The sequence below is a fragment of the Symphalangus syndactylus genome, chromosome 16 (assembly GCF_028878055.3).
Source record: "Symphalangus syndactylus isolate Jambi chromosome 16, NHGRI_mSymSyn1-v2.1_pri, whole genome shotgun sequence".
NCBI classification, from domain to species: domain Eukaryota; kingdom Metazoa; phylum Chordata; class Mammalia; order Primates; family Hylobatidae; genus Symphalangus; species Symphalangus syndactylus.
The window spans coordinates 85,906,330-85,925,834 of NC_072438.2; the positions used below are offsets into that span (position 1 = coordinate 85,906,330).

General features: G+C 44.1%; 1 protein-coding gene across 1 annotated transcript in view; it reads left to right on the plus strand.

Annotated features, from left to right (window-relative positions):
• The window catches only part of MYO10 (myosin X), a 272,480-nt gene that overhangs the window by 129,992 nt on the left and 122,983 nt on the right, over positions 1-19,505 (plus strand). Inside the window, exon 4 of the mRNA XM_055246103.2 lies at positions 9,844-10,031. Coding sequence (XP_055102078.1) covers positions 9,844-10,031 — 188 coding nt within the window. The remainder of the gene's footprint in view (positions 1-9,843; positions 10,032-19,505) is intronic.

Sequence of the window (19,505 nt, forward strand, 5' to 3'; positions counted from 1 at the left end):
TTCTGACAAAATGTTTTTATGTGCTTCAAAATAGAATGTACTTCCTATTTCTAAAAGCCATTAAACCGACCAGCTTATTTATTCTTGTGGAATTTGAAATCCAACATGAGGAAACCTGTACCTGGCCCCACCTCGTATTTGGGAGCCGCATGTGTCCACGGTATTAAACTGTATGGCATCATCATGGCCATTCATGGAGTGGTAACAGTATCTTTTCATAGAGTGAGAAATGACGTGAGCCCATGGCAAATGTTGTCTCATAGACCTTAGGATTTCTTTTTTTTTCTTTTCTTTCTTTTTTTTTTTTGAGATGGAGTCTCACTCTGTTGCCCGGGCTAGAGTGCAGTGGCATGATGGCTCACTGCAAGCTCTGCTTCCTGGGTTCAAGCGATTCTCCTGCCTCAGCCTCTCCGAGTAGCTGGGACTACAGGCGCCCGCCACCACGCCCGGCTAATTTTTTGTGTTTTTAGTAGAGACGGGGTTTCACCGTGGTCTCAATCTCCTGACCTCGTGATCCGCCCGCCTCGGCCTCCCAAAGTGCTGGGATTACAAGCGTGAGCCACCGCGCCCGGCCAGCCTTTGAATTATTAATGAGTAATTAATATTGGGCTGTTGTCTACTAAGTAATTTTTATACACTGAGGCAAAATTTTCTATAATCTTAAGAAATCAGGTTCTTTCTTTATACCAGCCAGACACACAGTTTACATATTCTGTCCTTTTTTGCTTTTTAAGGAAGAGATTTCAGATTATTGAGTTTTGGTTCCAATTAAATCTGGTCGTTTGATGTCCCTGTTGGTTTGTGGGAGTTCATTTGCTGAATTTACCTCCAGCCACAACATAATATATTTATTAATTATTCGAACTCTGAGATTACAATGTCTCCCTGAAAATCTCAGTGCCTTTTGTTCTCTCTTGCTGAATAGTCTATAGCTTGTCACCAGAACATTTTTATTTAATTTGGGTTCAAATTTGAAGGTGTGTATGTTAAAACTTTTTTTTTTCTTTTGAGATAGGGTCTCTGTCAGGCTGGAGTGCGGTGGTGCAATCTTGGTTCACTGCAATCTCTGCCTCCTGGGCTCAGGTGATCCTCCCACCTCAGCCTCCTGAGTAGCTGAGACCACAGGTGTGCACCATCATACCCGGCTAACTTTTTAATGTATTTTTTGTAGAGACAGGGTTTTGACATTGGTGCCCAGGCTGGTTAACTCCTGGACTCAAGTGTTCCTCCCGCCTCGGCCTCCCAAACTGCTGGGATTATGGGCATGAGCCATCGGGCCTGGCCTTTTTTTAAATTTAATTTTAAAAATTTTTTTAAAGAGACAAGGTTTCACTTTGTTACCAAGGCTGGAGTGCAGTGATGCAATCACAGCTCACTGAAGCCTTGACCTCCTGGGCTCAAGCCATCCTCCCACCTTACCCTCCCTAGTAGCTGGGAATACAGGCATGTGCTACCATACATGGGTAAATTTTTTTTTTTTTTTGAGAGACAGGATCTCACTGTGTTGCCCAGGCTGGTCTTGAACTCCTGGGCTCAAGTGATCCTCCCATCTCGGCCTCCCAAAGTGCTGGGATAACAGGCATGAGCCACCACACCCAACCTCTAAAACTTTTTATTTTAAGTTAAGGAGCATAATGTTTCATGTTATTTCCTCTCAAGTCTGTGCTTGTTTTTAATCTCTTTATACTTAGAGATTAATGTATTCTATCCAACAGCAAAATTCCCAGCATTACTTACTATTTTCTTTTCTTTTCTTTTCTTTTTTTTTTAAGAGACGGAATCTCGCTCTGTTGCCCAGGCTGGAGTGCATTGGCGCAATCTCAGCTCACTGCAAGCTCCGCCTCCCGGGTTCACACCATTCTCCTGCCTCAGCCTCCTGAGTAGCTGGGATTACAGGCGTCCGCTACCACGCCCGGCTAATTTTTTTATTTTTAATAGAGATGGGGTTTCACCTTGTTAGCCAGGATGGTCTCGATCACCTGACCTCATGATCCGCCCGCCTTGGCCTCCCAAAGTTTTGGGATTACAGGCGTGAGCCACTGCACTTGGCCCCTATTTTTTTCTTTTTTAAACTAAAAAAAAATTTGATTTTGGTAAAATGCATGAACAACATTTATCACATCTGTTTTTAATGCATGGTTCGATAGCGTTAAGTATATTTACGTTACCGTGCAGCAGTCTCCAGAACTCTTCTCCTCTTGCACAACTGAATCCATACATTAAACAACAGCTCCCCATTTCCCCCATCTCTAGCCCCTGTCAACCACCCTTCCACTTTCTGTCAATTTGATTATTCTGGATCCTCATATAAGTGGAATTGTACATTTCCACTTTCTCCATCAATTTGAGTATTCTGGGTACCTCATACAAGTGGAATCGTACAGTGTTTATCTTTTTGTGACTGTCATATTTCACTTAGCATAACGTCTTAAGGGCTCATCCATGTTGTAGCAAGGGTCTGAATTTCCATCCCTTTCAGGGCTGAATAATTCTGTTGTATGGATATACCACATTTTTTGTATCTGTTCATTTATTGGTGGACACATGGGTTGTTTCTACTTTTTGGCTGTTGTTTACTGAATATTAAAAAAGTTTGAAAAAGCATCCTTGAGTTAGTGGCAATATGCAAAAAAGAATAAGAGTGCTTGGAGGGTGTGGGTTTAAGGAAAATCTTGAAAACAGCAGATGCAGGACATGTTATGAATGTATGTATGTTAGTTTTCTCTTGTTTAGAGTACTAAATATGGTCTAAGCCATAGGTTTAGAAATTTTTATAGAGTATGAATTTTTTCTTTTCAGAATATGAATCACAAAACGAGAAGGACCACAGTAGTAGCACCTACATTCTTACAAAGAGTCATGTTGGAATATAGCCATGTGCCATTAAATGTGTGATCTTAGCCAGGCATGGTGGCTCATGCCTGTAATGCCAGCACTTTGAGAGGCTGATGTGTGCGGGTCAGTTGAAGCCAGGAGTTTGAGAGCAGCCTGGCTAATGTAGTGAAACCCCATCCGTCTCTACTAAAAATACAAAAATTAGCCAGGTGTGGTGGTGGGCGCCTGTAATCCCAGCTACTCAGGAGGCTGAGGCAGGAGAATCGCTTGAACCCAGGAGGTGGAGGCTGCAGTGAGCTGAGATTGCACCACTGCACAGCAGCCTGGGCAACAGAGCGAGACTCTGTCTCAAAAATAAATAAGTGTGTGATTGATCTTTAAAAATCAGGAGCAGCTGTTTATATTTAAGTGCTCTTTCTCTACCCAACAAGCAGAAAGGGTCCTGAACATTTTTTGAGGAATTCGGGGAGTTCAACTCACAGTCCAGTTTAAAGCTATAAAGTAGATCATGGGGCACGAAGGATCGTCACGCATCCGAGGCAGGCAGCTTCTAGGGTGCACATAACTTTTATTTATTACTTACCTTAAAAGGTTGAAAGTTTAAACATACTGAAATGCAAATCTTTTTGGAAAAGAATTTTTTTTCACTTGATACGATACATGGTGTGTAAAATGAAAAGCAAAATAAGAGCCTGGCTTGGTATCTTCTGTTACATTAACCATGCATTCAAACGACCTTTCACCTGAAAACACTTTTCAATACCCCCTGACATAGTGGCCCTTGGAGGAAAAGCCTTTTATTCCACAGGAGATTTGGCGCTTCCTTCCAACATAGCCACGGGAGTGGCGCATGGCAAGGCTGAGAAAGACTCAGTGTAGTGCGGCCAAGCAGATGGGAGAACAGCGGAAGCTTAGGAGCCTGGGGTGGTTTCAGTGTAGATTAAAGACAGTGTCTTCCTCACTTGCTGTGGGCATCGCTTTTCTGGGCAGAGAGCCTGAATGAGTCGCAGAATCCTCAAGAAAAGATGAAATCAGGTTCCTAACTTGGGTAAAGAACCCACGAGCACATGCTGTACCCTTCAGAAGCTTCCCATCAGGATGGGAACAATCAAGGCTTTCTTGCCTAAAGCAGCAAAAGTCTGTTATTAATATTTATGCAGAATTTTACAAATATATTTTTAAGTAGAGATGGGGTCTTCCTACATTGCCCAGGCTGATCTTGAACTCCTGGGCTCAGGCAGTTCTCCCACCTTGGCCTTCAAAAGTGCTGGGATTATAGTCATGACCCACTGTAGCTGGCCGGAATTTTAAATTTATTGACAATGTGTAGTAATGAGGGACCATATTTTTTTCATGGTAACTCACTAGGCTGACTGACAAATGAAGCATGCATTTTATTGTAAGAGTCAGATACAAAGATCAATATTATTGTAGGAACAGTGTGCAACCACCAGAGCTGTGCTGGTCATTGGCCATGATTAACATCTTCTATAACTAAACCAACTGGATGGTTTTGGTCTTTCACTCTTGAACTGTGTGCTTTTTGAGGCCATCTGGTAAAGTGTTCTGTTTCACAGCATGCCCGATTATCTTTTCTTCTGAAAGATGGTTGACTCAGCTATCGATTGGTGGCAGTGGTGTGGGGTGGCAGGGACTCGGCTTAGCAGAGGAGAGTATCCCAATGCCTTTTGTGAGCTGCATGACCATCAGCAAGGATGCCACATAATTCTGCAGAGGCTGTGGGCTGCCTCCACAGGGCATCTGCTGTTAAGAGTCCTTTCTCAGCCGGGCACAGTGGTTCACGTCTGTAATCCCAGCACTTTGGGAGGCTGAGGCGGGTGGATCACTTGAGGTCAGGAGTTTGAGACCAGCCTGGCCAAAATATAGTGAAATCCCGTCTTTACTAGAAATGCAAAAATTAGCTGGGCATAGGGGCGCACACCTGTTATCCCAGCTACTTGGGAAGCGGAGACAGGAGAATCGCTTGAACACAGGAGGCGGAGGTTGCAGTGAGCCGAGATGGCGCCACTGTACTCCAGCCTGGATGACAGAGCGAGACTCAGTCTCAAAAAAAAACAGTTATTTCTCTTCTAAAGCACTGCTGATTCTGGTGGAGAGGACCTGTGGACATTGATTTCTGGGTTGCATATGTTGTCTGTAGTTGCCACAGCTACCACATTATCATTCTGAAACATTTAAAAACTATTTCACTGGACAAAGTATGGTGCGAATTACTATAAAAAGTCAAGTACGAGACCATTTTGGATGTTGCGTCTTCACCTTTGCTAACAGGCTTCATGCCACTTTGTCTCCTACCCTCATTCAAAGCCCATGTCATCCACACTGTCAGAACGAGCAGTATCTTAAAAGGATGCTCTGGCCGGGCGCGGTGGCTCACGCTTGTAATCCCAGCACTTTGGGAGGCCGAGGCGGGCGGATCACGAGGTCAGGAGATCAAGACCACGGTGAAACCCCGTCTCTACTAAAAATACAAAAAAATTAGCCGGGCGTGGTGGCGGGCACCTGTAGTCCCAGCTACTCGGAGAGGCTGAGGCGGGAGAATGGCGTGAACCCAGGAGGCGGAGCTTGCAGTGAGCCGAGATCGCGCCACTGCACTCCAGCCTGGGCGACAGAGCGAGACTCTGTCTCAAAAAAAAAAAAAAGGATGCTCTATGGCTAGTGAGGTTGCCCAAACCAGGAGGAGGAATATGGTTTAAAAAAAATGATCGTTTTGAAGAAAGCTCTGTAAGAAGTTTTAATAATGGTTTTGTGAGTAAATCAGTGTCTTAAGAAAAAAGGGCTCATCTTAGAATTTTACAGCAACCATACAAACGTGTCATGAATGGGGCATGCAAAATGATATGGGCATATCATTTTTTAAAAGGTGTGTTAATGATGGGTGAATATCCTAATAATGAATTAATTAAATTTAATAATAAGCTTAATGCCCACGACTGTGGCTTTCACCCTCTGCTTGTAACTGAGGAAGAGGATTGGCGTGTGCTCAGTTGAGCCCGCCATGTTGATTGTTGGCAGTGTTGACTATTGCTTGTCAGCTTCCTCTGACCTACCTGGCTGCTTAAAGAGTGAGAGTCCTGTCAAAGCAGGGAAAAAAATGAGAATGTATTTCACAGTAAAAATGAACATTTTTGATACTTAGCAGAAAAAAAACAACAATAATATAAACAACTATCAAAAAGGTAGAAAACAAACATGGCATTTTAAACAAAGTAGTGGAAGGGGCCAGGCACTCACAGCCTCAAGTATTGTCTGCCTGCTGCCTTACCTCTGCAAATGTTACATAGAAGGAGGCACTGGAGTGTCTGTGGTCCAGGCACTGATAGAGGATGGAGGCATCCCAAGGAGTAGGACACTTTTTTTTTTTTTTCAATTTTCATCTTTTTTTTTTCTGGCCAAATCTTCCCCATAGTGCTCCGACAGCACAAAATGGGCTTTCTGGAGAGTTGATGTTTCCAAGGACCTGAACATTTACTCATAAAAGCACCAGATCTTTTTTTTGCTAATTAAGGTGAAACTCATTTAACATAAAATTAACCATTTTAAAGTGTGCAACTCAGTGGCATTTAGTACATTCACAATGCTGTACAACCAACAACTCTGTTTCAGTATGCTTTCTGCTACCAAAACAGGACACCACACACTGGGTAATTTATAAGGAGCAAAAGTTAACTTGGCTTATGGTTCTGGAGACTGGCAAATCCAAGAGCATGGCTCTGGCATCTGGTGGGACCCTCTTGCTGTGTCGTGGCCTGAGGCATCATCACATGACGAGAAAGCTTGAGTGTGAGATAGAATGCGTGTCGAACTTACTCTTTTATTAAGAGCCCACTCTGCAATAACTAATTCACTCTCGCAATAATGGCATTAATCGGTTATGAGAGCAGAGCCCAATGACCTAATCACCTCTTATTCACCTTTGTAATCACCTTCCTAATACTGTTACAATGGCAATTAGATTTCAATACAAGTTTAGGAGGGGATGAACATTCAAACCATACAGCCTGTATCTTAGTTCTATAATATTTTTATCACCTCAGGTGGAAACCCTGTACCAGTGAAGCAGTCACTCCCCTTTCCTGCCACTGTCTGCTCTTAGCAACCACCGATCTTTGTTTCTGTGGATTTAACCTCTTCTGGATATGTGAACTTTTGTGTCTGGCTTAATATGTCTCCAAGGCTCATTCACATTGTAGCATGGATCAGCACTTTATTCCTTTTTGTGGCTGAGTAGTATTACATGGTGTGGGTATGCCACATCCATTCATCTGATGATGGGCCCTTGGCATTGTTTGCACCTTTTGGCTGTTGTGAATGGTGCTTCTGTGAACATGGGTGTACAAGTGTTTTGAGTATTTGCTTTCACTTCTTTTTGATCTGTATCTAGGAGTGGAATTGCTGGGTCATATGGTAATATCTTTTATATGTTTAACCTTTTTTTAATCTTTTGCTTCATATTATTTCCAAAACACATTCCAGGTTGAGTAACCCTTATCCAAAATGCTTGGGACCTGAAGTGTTTTGGATTTCTGATATTTTCTCTGATTTAGAAATATTTGCATGATACTTACCAGTTGGGCAGCCCTCATCAGAAAATCTGAAATCTGAAATGCCCCCATGAACATTTCCTTTGATCATCATGTTGGTGCTCAAAAAGCTTCAGATTTTAGAGCATTTCAGATTTTGGTTTTCGGATTAGCGATATTCAACCTGTATGGACTTACTTATATTTGAAAAGTTACACTGAACATAACAATACTTTGCTTGATGTTCCTGGAAGATACTGTGAATATAAAATATTACAAATTGCTATAATATGCTATAGATGCTCTCAGGATGTTTGGACTTTCTGTCTAGTTTTCTTGTTGTTTTTTGTTACCCTCCACCAACCCTCCTGGGTGTATGCATCCCTGGTGTCCTTTTTGTGTGTTCAAATTTCCTCTTCTAACAAAGACACCAGTCAGATCGGATTAGGGCCCACCCTAATGGCCTCATTTTAAGTGAGTCACTTATTTAAAGCCCCTGTCTCCAAGCATAGTAACATTCTTAAGTACTGGGGATTAGGGCTTCAGCATGTGAATTTGGGGAGAAGGCATGAATCAGCCCATAACAGCCCATAAAGCCCTAGACACACTGCACGAGCTTTGTAAAAGTTGGTTGGTGATTGGTGGTTGCTGGTGGTCCCAGGATTCTCCGCTTCCACTCCTGTCTGACTTACTTCCCTAGTTGTGTCTGTGCCTGGAAACCAGGTAACCAGAGTTAGTATTTCCTGTAAAAGTGCAAGTGAATAGTTATGTCCACATGGAGGCCTAAGGCATTAAGCTTTGGTAACTCTGTAGCCTCTATTTTTTCTTTCTTTCTTTCTTTCTTTCTTTCTTTCTTTCTTTCTTTCTTTCTTTCTTTCTTTCTCTTTCTTTCTCTTTCTTTCTGTCTGTCTGTCTCTCTCTCTCTCCTTCCTTCCTTCCCTCCCTCCCTTTCTTTCTTTCCTTTCTTTTTCTTTTCTTTTCTGTTGTGTTCTGTTCTTTTACTTTCCTTTCTTCCTCTTTCTTTCTTTCTCTTTCTTTGTTTGTTTGTTTCTTTCTTTCTCTCTCTCTCGCACGCTCTCTCTCTTTCTCTCTCGCATGCTCTCTTTCTCTCTCGCTCTCTCTTTTTTCTTTCTTTTTTTTTTTTTTTGACAGAGTCTCACTCTGTCACCCAGGTTGGGGTGCAGTGGCGCAATCTCGGCTCACTGCAACCTCCACCTCCCAGGTTCAAGAGATTCTCCTGCCTCAGCCTCCCGAGTAGCTGGGATTACAGGTGTGTGCCACCAGGCCTGGCTAATTTTTTATATTTTTAGTAGAGATGGGGTTTCACTCTGTTAGCCGGAATGGTCTTGGTCTCCTGACCTTGTGATCCTTGTGCCTCGGCCCCCCAAAGTGCTGGGATGACAAGCGTGAGCCACTGTGCTCGGCCTAATACCTAGCATTTTCGAAATGGTCACATTATCTTTTAAAAGCTGTAGCTAACTCTGCATAGCATAAAATTTGCCATTTTGACTATTTTAAAGTGTACAATTCAGTAATATTAGGTACATTCACAGACCTAGCACTTTGGGAGGCCAAGGAGGGAGGATCACTCAAAGCCAGGAGTTTGAGACTAGCCTGGCTAACAAAGCAAGACCATGTCTCTACAAAAAAAAAATTAAAAATTAAAAAATAATAATAATAAGGACATTCACAATGTTCTGCATCCACAGGTACTAACCACTTCCATAACTCTGTCGCCCAGGCTGGAGTGCAGTGTCACTATCTTGGGTCACTGCAACCTCCAGCTCCTGGGTTCAAGCGATTCTCCTGTCCCAGCCTCCTGTGTAGCTGGGATTGCAGGCACGCACCACCATACCTGGCTAATTTTTGTTTTTTTAGTAGAGATGGGGTTTCACCATGTTGGCCAGGCTGGTCTTGAACTCCTGACTTCAAGTGATCCACCCGCCTTAGCCTCTCAAAGTGCTGGGATTACAGATGTGAGCCACCAGGCCCGGCCCACTTCTAGAACTTTCCCATCACCCTAAACAGAAACTCTGCACCCATTAAACTGTAACTTTCCTTCTCCTCCAGCCCCTGGCTACCTCTCTTCTCCTTTCTGTCTTGTCACTTTTAAACTATGCTATTTCACAGTAGCCATTTGATGAGACAGGAGACTGGACCTGGCCAGTCCTTTGTCCATGGGAAGGGATTAAGATGGGCGAGGTCAGCGGGGAACAGGGATCTGGGCCTGGGCCACCTCACCGTCTTCCTTCTCTTGTTTCCCTTTCACTGCCATCCCCCTTTGAAATGGCTTTATTCATTTGTCCAGAATATCAAGATTTGGTACCCAGAAGATGCAGGCACAGTGTGCACCCACAAGACAGAAGCCGTCTTTCCCCCGGTGCACACTCAGTGGGTTTTGTTGGAGCTCATCCAGTGGCCTGGGTTAGAAGTGACACATCCCTGTCTCACCCTGTGCTTGCAGACCTACATCGGCTCCATCCTGGCCTCCGTGAACCCCTACCAGCCCATCACCGGGCTGTATGAGCCTGCCACCATGGAACAGTACAGCCGGCGCCACCTGGGTGAGCTGCCCCCGCACATCTTCGCCATCGCCAACGAGTGCTACCGCTGCCTGTGGAAGCGCCACGACAACCAGTGCATCCTCATCAGGTAACAGGGCTCACAGCCAGTCGGGCTTTCCCATGGCCCAGGAGTCCCTCCGCGCACCCCCAACCCCAGCCTCCTTAGGGCATTAACCAGAGAAAGCTTTTACAACCGCCTGAGTTTCTCCGACAGAGTTTTCTGTTTTGAATGGCATGATGACTTCAGCTTTCAGAAGGAGCTTACTTAGCAAAGCAGATGGACCGTGTTGCTTGGCGCTTGTCCTCAGAATAATTATTCCATTCTGTTCCTTTAAAAAAAAAAAAAAACATTTATTTGCCTTAATTATTCTTTGATTTATTTCAATGATGAGGCATGGTCCTATCTGTTTAAGGAAATCTTCCATAGTTCTTTCAAATTTAAATGTTTTATATACCCTACAGTGCTACTCACAAGGCTTACATGTGTGAACAAGGTTTCTTTTTTCTCTACTGCAATAAAATAACTCTAGATAGAATCTCCCAAATTTAGGAATTTTTAATAATAGGGTGCTCTTAAAGTTTACCTTTGAATTAGCCACAGAAGAGGGGCTTACTGTGTGTATGTTAAGGGCATATTTATTTCAATATTTTTTTTTAGTGGATGAGAAGGCACTTGGCATGTCTGTTTTAGCTGAGTCTTTCTCACTTTTACAAAGAAACTATTAGGAGCCCCAATATCAGTTCCTTTATTACTAGGAACTGTCTAAAAAAGTGGTAGAATTTTTTTTTTTTTTTTTTTGAGATGGAGTTTCGCTCTTGTTGCCCAGGCTGGAGTGCAATGGCGCGATCTCAGCTCACTGCAACCTCCGCCTCCTGGGTTCAAGTGATTCTCCTGCCTCAGCCTCCCGAGTAGCTGGGTTTACAGGTGTGGGCCACCACCCTGGCTAATTTTGCATTTTTAGTAGAGACAGGGTTTCTCCATGTTGGTCAGGCTGGTCTTGAACTCCCGACCTCAGGTAATCCACCCGCCTTGGCCTCCCAAAGTGCTGGGATTACAGGTGTGAGCCACCGCACCCGGCAAATATTTTTTAAATAAATATTTATTGGCCGGGTGCAATGGCTCACGCTTGTAATCCCAGCACTTTAGGAGGCTGAGGTGGGTGGTTCACTTGAGTTCAGGAGTTGGAGACCAGCCTGACCAACATGATGAAACCCCATTTCTACTAAAAATACAATATCAGCCAGGTGTGGTGGTGCATGCCTGTAGTCCCAGCTACTTGCGAGGCCGAGATGGGAGGATCACTTTAACCCGGAGGTGGAGGTTGCAGTGAGCCGAGATCACACCACTGCACTCCAGCCTGGGTGACAGAGTGAGACTCCTTCTCAATAAATAAATAAAATTTCTTAATTTTTATTATTAACATTCAAATTGACCTCATTGCATGTGTGCTATTGACATCCTGTTGGATCTTGTTACTTATTTCTATTGGAACTGTGCTCTAGTGATGATCACTACACCCCTGGGTGATATTCAAAGCAGACGTGATGAATGTCAGTCTCTTCTAGTGAGGTTTCCATGGAGGCGCCAAGCATTTCTTCATTCATTTCTCCTTCCAGGAGTTCACTCATGGGGCATAGTTGTTACTGAGGAGCCACAGTCTTATAAAGCTGCTAGTGTGAAAGAAGATTCTGCTATCTGCTTCAGATGGCTTTCTAGTCCCAACTTGTGGCAACTTTGCTCTTGTTCTCAGAATAATTATATTATTTCCTCAGAATAGTTACTATATTATTTCGAGAGAAATGGGAAAGGGAAAGGAAAGGGTGGTTTGGATTTGGCGGAGGATGTTGGCGCGGGGGACACTAAAAAGACCCCTCTCTCCGGATTTCCGATTCAGTGGAAGTAAGACCACAGGAGACATATGGACAGCCATATGTCAGCCTAAGACTCCCAGCCAAGTGGGCTTGTGAGCACTGCAGCCCCGAATCACACAGACAGACCCACCTGGTCATGCGTATAGCCAGGTAACTGGTGGCCGTGATGACTGTGGAAAACTGATTCCCAGATGGTGGAGAAAAGCAGACAGGTGCTGCCTTTCTCCTTTCACCCCAGAGCACTTAGAGCAGCACCCCCTGCTCCTGTGGGGAGGGACTTGGGTCGGGGGAGGACAGAGGTGTCAGAGGAGGCCCCTCTGAAACCCTGGGGCAGGGAAATGGATGGAGAGTGTTCGCAGTATCCCACGTGAGAGCTGATTGAGGATGGATAAGAAATAATGGCTCATGGTTTCTGAAGGGTTCTGTGTGTTGGACTCTGTGCCAAGAGCTTGCCAGGCATCAGCACATTGAAACCCCTGACAGCCCTTTGATGTGGGTGCTCTGTGATGATATATCTGCAGGTGCTGCACACGGAAAGCCATTTGCAGGGGGTGTGTTCTTCTCACTGGCAGTTTTTACCCCTTATCTTTTTTGTAGTTCCTTTTTTTTTTTTTTTTAAACAAATGGGATTACATGTATATGAACAGCTGAATTCTCTCTGTCTCTGTCTCTGTCTCTCTCTCTCTCCCTCTGCCTCTCTTTCTCTCTTTCTGTGTGTGTCTGTGTATGTGTGTGTCTAACAGGAGGGGAGCATATGGGCAGATGTACTGTCTTCTCGTTACCTAAATTCTAACAGGACTAATAATGTGTTGGGCCATAGAAATAACTTGGATAGAGGGACTGTCAGTGTATTCAGTTAAACAGATAGGGATCATTACGGCTTGCAGTTAATTGAAATGAAGCAGCTGCTTAATATAGAAACAGCTTTTAAGATTCACATACCCAATAAAACAATTTAATCTGTGACTAGAACCACTATTTGTGGGCTCTTCTAAATGACTTCATAAAAGTTCCAGAGTTAGAATTTAAAGATCATTATTTCAGCATACAGAATGTAATTTAAGAAGATTAACAGAAGGGAAGAGAACAATCATATTTTAAAAGATCAAGTTGGTGTCCACACTTAGATCCTTAAATAATTGCCATTGATAATTGCTTGTATTTATTACATTCAGTGGAAAAAATGAGAGCATGACTAATATATCACTTGCTAGACAGAGCTGCTAAAGAAGAAAGCAAAACATCAAATGAGATCATTGTGCATATGTGTGTGTGTGTGTGTGTGTCTGTGTGGGTATTAAAACGGAAGGAGGTTGGCATTTTCATAGTATTTAAAAATAAGGGGGAGAGGGGGGTCGATCCCAAACAGAAAGCTCCAATTATGCAATGCTGATGTGAACAGGGTAACTGTATTTATCTAAATTAATTCAGGAAACAGAGACTTTAAGAATAGATTTCTCATTAAAATGTGTTTTAGTTTTAATAGCTCTCTTCAGCAGTTTTTTAAAGTGGGGGTTGAAGCTGTGGGAATTAAGAGAAAATGGAATATAGAAATAGGAGTTGCTGGACATAGGAGTCCTGTTTAGATTTCCTTGGGCATGATCTGCCCCCTGCTGGCTAAAATGTGTTTTACTACTTTAAAAACATTCTCATGCTTGAGAAAATAAGCCTGTTTGAATTATATAGGACTTCATAGATCAATTTTTCTCTCGCTTTATAAGTGAACATCGATTGGATAGGCTCCTCTGCTACTTGGTGGCAATGCCAGGTCCCTAGGCTTCTAGTCCAAGCCTCTTTCTTTGATCTCATTTTCAAGGTTGCTGCCTCTCTTAAGGTCTAGTTTTAATTTTGCCATTTTTGTGTACATTTAAATGAATGCTCATGCTATTACAGTTTTGAATATATGTGTATATATATAAATATGTAAATACATATATATATATAAATTTAAAACTTAACTTGAATTTTCCGTCTCCTAAGGTCAGTGTTTGACTTTGGTTGATCTCTAGTACATTTGACATTGACGCTAGTTTTTCACACACCGTATAGGCCAGACAGGGTGTAGTTTATTATGGTGTATTAGTCCGTTTTCACGTTGTTGATAAAGATATGCTCAAGACTGGGCAATTTACAAAAGAAAGAGGTTTAATTGGACTTACAGGTCCATGTGGCTGGGGAAGCCTCACAATCATGGTGGAAGGCAAGGAGGAGCAAGTCACGTCTTACACGGATGGAAGCAGGCAAAGAGAGAGTGAAGAAGATGCAAAGGCAGAAACCCCTGATAAGACCATTAGATCTCATGAGACCCACTCACTACCGTGAGAACAGCATGGGGGAAACCACCCCGATGATTCAGTCGTCTCCCACCAGGTCCCTCCCACAACATGCGGGAATCACGGGAGTACAATTCAAGATGAGATCTGGGTGGGGACACGGCCAAACCATATCATGTAGTCTTTGCAGTATGTATGACTTCTTGAGGTATATAATACAGACAAGGCCTGTGGCTAATTCATCTTTGCAGCCTGGTACCCAGGACAGTGTCTGGGAGAGGACCAGCATTCAACAGTTGCCAATCAAAGGATGAATATACAGAATGACTGTTGGTTCAGGATCTTTGCTTGCTTTGTGTGTTTTGGTTTTTCAAAACTTGAGTGATTTCTACTTAACCATGTCCTGGATTGATAATTGAGTGTTTGGTCTTTTTCTATTTCTAGAAATACATTTAGAAGTCATAGTGTTAGAATGCTGAACAAAACTTACATTCTCGATTAGAAAGGCACCAAGCAGAATAAGGCATGGGGGCGTGCTCTTGAATATAGCAGATGAAAGAGGTGGAGTGGGAAACGCAAAGAAAAAGGAACTGAAATTCGTCGAGAAGACTTATTCCTCAGAGGGGCCCAAGAGGCATTTTCTGTAGGGAAGCTGAGGCCCAGAACTGTTTGGTTGGCTTGCTGAAGAAACTTTAGCTATTAGCAACAAACATAGGATTTGAACTTCAGTCTCTCTGCCTGTGAAGTCTGTATTTCTGTTTTTTGTTTGTTTTTTGAGATGGAGTCTTGCTCTGTTGCCCAGGCTGGAGTGTGGTGGCACAGTCTCGGCTCCTCCTCCCAAGTTCAAGCCATTCTCCTGCTTCAGCCTCCCAAGTAGCTGAGGTTAGAGGCGTGCACCATCATGGCTGGCTTTTTTATTGTATTTTTATGATAAGAGGTTTCACCATGTTGGTCAGACTGGTCTCCAACTCCTAACCTCAAGTGATCTACCTGCCTTGGCCTCTCAAAGTGCTAGGATTACAGGCATGAGTGAAGTCTATATTTCCAGAACAGAATCCTACTTTCTGGTACAGCTTCCAAGCATACGGGCTTTGTTTGGCTTACTAAGACCTTTGGACTTAATCCTTTAGGCAGTAGAGAAGTTTCCCAAGTTCATCTAACAATTGAAGGAGTGATGCGATTTATATTTTGAGAAAATCATGTGGATCAAGGGAATTGATTTCTAAGTAGTGTTATAGATGCCGCAAAAAGTTTTCTGTAAAGAGCCAAAGAGTGTATATTTTAGGCTTTGTGGGCAAAAGCACCTCTGTTGCAACTAATCAACTCTGCCCTTGTAGTGTGAAAGCACTCAGATAGTATGCAACACACAGCCTGCACTGTGTTCCAATAAAACTTTATTTATAAAAACAGGCAGCAGGTCAGAGTTGAGGACCATTGTTTGCTGACACATGGGCTGGATCTAGAAAACTGCCAGCCTTGATGTGTGCTGCTGGGAGGCTAGCGTGTCCTGTGCACCAAAGGCCCTGCTTGTATCAGATTCCTTTTCCTTCAGGTGTGTCATGGATCCTTCCTCTCTGCTGGCCCGAGGACATTGCTATATCTGTGAGCCTCCTTGCCCCGAATTCTTTGACCTCTCTCTCTACTGGATTGTTGACATTATTCGAAAACTTTTAGTATGTTCCATCTTGGAAAAAAAATACAAAAGATGCTCGTTTGGTTCCACATCCTCATTCAACTACTTCATCTCAGCAAGCTGCCCCCATGCGCCCCACCATGGTGCCCCATCCTATATTTCTTCCTAGCTCTCCATGGCCACTCCTCAGCTCCTCAGTCATTTTTCACCTGCTGTCTTCTCACCCACCTGCGTTATCTTCTCTGAGTCTGCAGGACTTTCCAAGTTTACACACCCTTAACTTCTCATTTGAGTCCCAGACTTAAGAACTAGTGCCCCTTAGCTGTCATCACTGAGATGTCTCGGGGTGGCATATTCTAAAGTCAGTGTCACTTTCTCCCAGAAACTTGTCCCTCCTCTTGTGCTTCCCATTCTCAGCCAGTAGCCTCTCCATCCTACCTGAGATCTGGAAGTCATTCTTCCCCCGCCAAGTTAAGGTAAACTTACACACGGTAAAGTATGCCAGTCGTAAGTATCCAGTTTGATGAGTTTTGACAAACGCACAAACCTGCTGATACAAATTCCTGGATCATCATGCTGGCAAACTCTCAGGGGCCCCAGGAGTCATCCCTGATGCCTCCCCGTCACTTGCTGCCCCCCACCCCCTCCCCGGCCAGGCCCCTCAGCCATCCTGTCACTTACCCTCCAGTCTTTCTTGGGCCTCTCACTTCATCTCTGTTGCCCCTGCAGCCCTTCCCATATCACCCTTTTGGTCTCCCTGATTCTTCCCTTGCCTCCTTTCTGTCCATTCTCCACGCAACAGTCAGAATGATTCTTTGGGGCCTGGGGGCTCATGCCTGTAATCCCAGCACTTTGGGAGGTTGAGGCGGGTGGATCACCTGAGGTCAGAAGTTCGAGACCAGCCTGGCCAAGATGGTGAAACTCCGTCTCTACTAAAAATTACAAAAATTAGCTGGGCGTGGTGGCAGGCGCCTGTAATCCCAGCTACTCGGGAGGCTGAGGCAGGAGAATCGCTTGAACCTGGGGAGGTGGAGGTTGCAGTGAGCCGAGGTTGCAGTGAGCCAAGATTGCGCCACTACACTCCAGCCTGCGAGACAGAGCGAAACTCACAAAAAAAAAAAAAAAAAAAAAAAAAAAAAAGAATGATTCTTTAGAAGCTTAAATCTGATGATGACACTCTCCTGCTTAGGAACTGTCTTGTGACTTTCCATTGTGCCTACAAAAAATTCTCACAATTTTTAATGCAGCCTGTGGCACCCCATCAGTGCTTTGGGTTCGTTGTCACATTTTCATTATTACAGTTAGAAAGTTTTTTGTTTTTTTTTTTTTTTTTTGAGACGGAGTCTCGCTCTGTCGCCCAGGCTGGAGTGCAGTGGCGCAATCTCGGCTCACTGCAAGCTCCGCCTCCCGGGTTCACGCCATTCTCCTGCCTCAGCCTCTCCGAGTAGCTGGGACTACAGGCGCCCGCCACCACGCCCGGCTAATTTTTTGTCTTTTTTAGTAGAGACGGGGTTTCACCGTGGTCTCGATCTCCTGACCTCGTGATCCGCCCGCCTCGGCCTCCCAAAGTGCTGGGATTACAAGCGTGAGCCACCGCGCCCGGCCAAAGTTTTTTTTTTTTTTAAACCAGCGAAACAAAACAATATAAGCTCCTTTTGATTAATCTGAATGAACACGTTTTTGCCAAAGCCTGTGTTTGTGTTGGCCGGCCTGCTGGCACAAGGCATGGAACTGTAATTGCCTTGGGCTAATGAGGTCCAAGTGGAACTGCAGGCGGGAGGAGAAGGAGACGGGTTAGACAGAAGTGTACTACCTGCAGAGTCTGTGACCTTGACATTAGTATCTCAGGACATCTGGCATATTTCTGGGTTTTAGCAGTCTGTGAGTTATTTAATTATATTTCTTCTTTGCCCTGTTGTTTGTAAAACACTTCCACAGCCCAATATATGAGTAGACACCACTTACCTCCTGGTAGAGTCCTATCTGAATTATGTGAGGCTGCTTTCCAGAGTAGCAGTTCTTCAACCTGGCTTTGTAGTAGAATCATTCAAAAAAAAAAAACAGGGTCTCTCTCTGTCACCCAGGCTAGAGTGCAGTGGTGCAATCTCTGCTCACTGCAACCTCCGCCTCCCGGATTCAAGCGATTCTCCTGCCTCAGCCTCCTGAGTAGCTGGAACTACAGGCACCCACTACCATGCCTGGCTAATTTTTGTATTTTTAGTAGAGATGGGGTTTCACCATGTTCGCCAGGCTGGCTTCAAACTCCTGACCTCAAGTGATCTCCCCGTCTTGTCCTCCCAAAGTGGTAGGATTACAGATGTGAGCTACTGCTCCCGGCCAAAAATTTTTTTTTTAAATACAGATGACAGAGTTCTACACCCACAGGTTTGGACGAGGGACCTATTAGGTGATTCTTAATGTGCAGCCGGGGTTGCGAGCCACCATCGTAGAGCTCTGTGCAAATCTGAGAGTTTTTCCAAGTTTTACTTGCACAGCTTGAGTATCCCTTCTCCGAAATGCTTTGGGCTAGGCATATTTCAGCTTTCAGGTTTTTTCTAGTTTTTTTGGATATTGGTATCTTTGCATTATACTGGTCAAGCATCCCTCATCTGAAAATCTGCCCCAAAGAACCTCAAAGAACATTTCAATATTTCCATTGAACGTCATGTTGGCACTAAAAAAAAGTTTCAGATTCTTGACCATTTCAGATTTCATATTTTCAGATTTAGGGTTACTCCACTGGTATAATGCAGATATTCTCAAAATCCAAAATCTGACATCAGAAACACTTCTCATCCTAAGCATTTCAGATAAGAGATCTTCCACCTGTCTAAGAGATTGACAGAGATTGATATCCATGACTTGGTCCATCTCCAGCCATATTTTTTCTCAATGTGTCGTACACTCTTCAAGCATCTTTACGACGACGAGAATCCTGGGTTTTCTTTCTTTGACTAAGCCTCTGCTGTAGAGTTCGAAGAGTATCGTATCTTCTCCATGATTGTATTTTTGCCATATTCGGTGAGCCAAGGTAGGCTGACTGCTGTAACAGACAACCATCAAATCTTAGAGGTATAACACAGGGATGGTCTATTTCTTGCTCCTCTCACAGCCCCTGGTGGGTAGGGGAGGGACTCAAATCTACTCTGTAGGTTTCTTTGCTTGGGAGATGTACCATCTCTGAGGACACTTAGGTGGCAAGTGAAAGATGGAGCCCAGAGGACCATGAAGGGGGTTTTTAGCTACCAGGCATAGAAGTGGCTGATAGCCCCTTGGCTCAGTTGTTCAACTGGCTACACTTGGTCCCCTTGTTACTGACTGCCTGCCGGGTTTTTTTTTTTTTTTTTTTTTTTTTTAATTTTTTTTTTGAGATGGAGTCTGGCTGTGTCACCCAGGCTAGAATGCAGTGGCGTGATCTCCATTCACTGTAATCTCCACCTCCCAGCTTCAAGAGATTCTTCTGCCTCAGCCTCCCATGTAGCTGGGATTACAGACGTGCGCCACCACGCCCGGCTAATTTTTGTATTTTGAGTAGAGACAGGGTTTCACCGTGTTAGCCAGGCTGGTGTCAAACTTCTGACCTCAAGTAATCCACCCGCCTCAGCCTCCCACGGTGCTGGGATTACAGGCGCGAGCCACCGTGCCCGGCCTCTGCCTGCCGTTTTTATTCCAAGGGAGTCTAAACATTTTTGGCTTCTGTGTGCCCGAGGTTAAAGAGGTAGGTTGAGGAACACATACCATTGTTTCTGCGTCACCATTTTCACTAGACAACGTATCCCTCTAG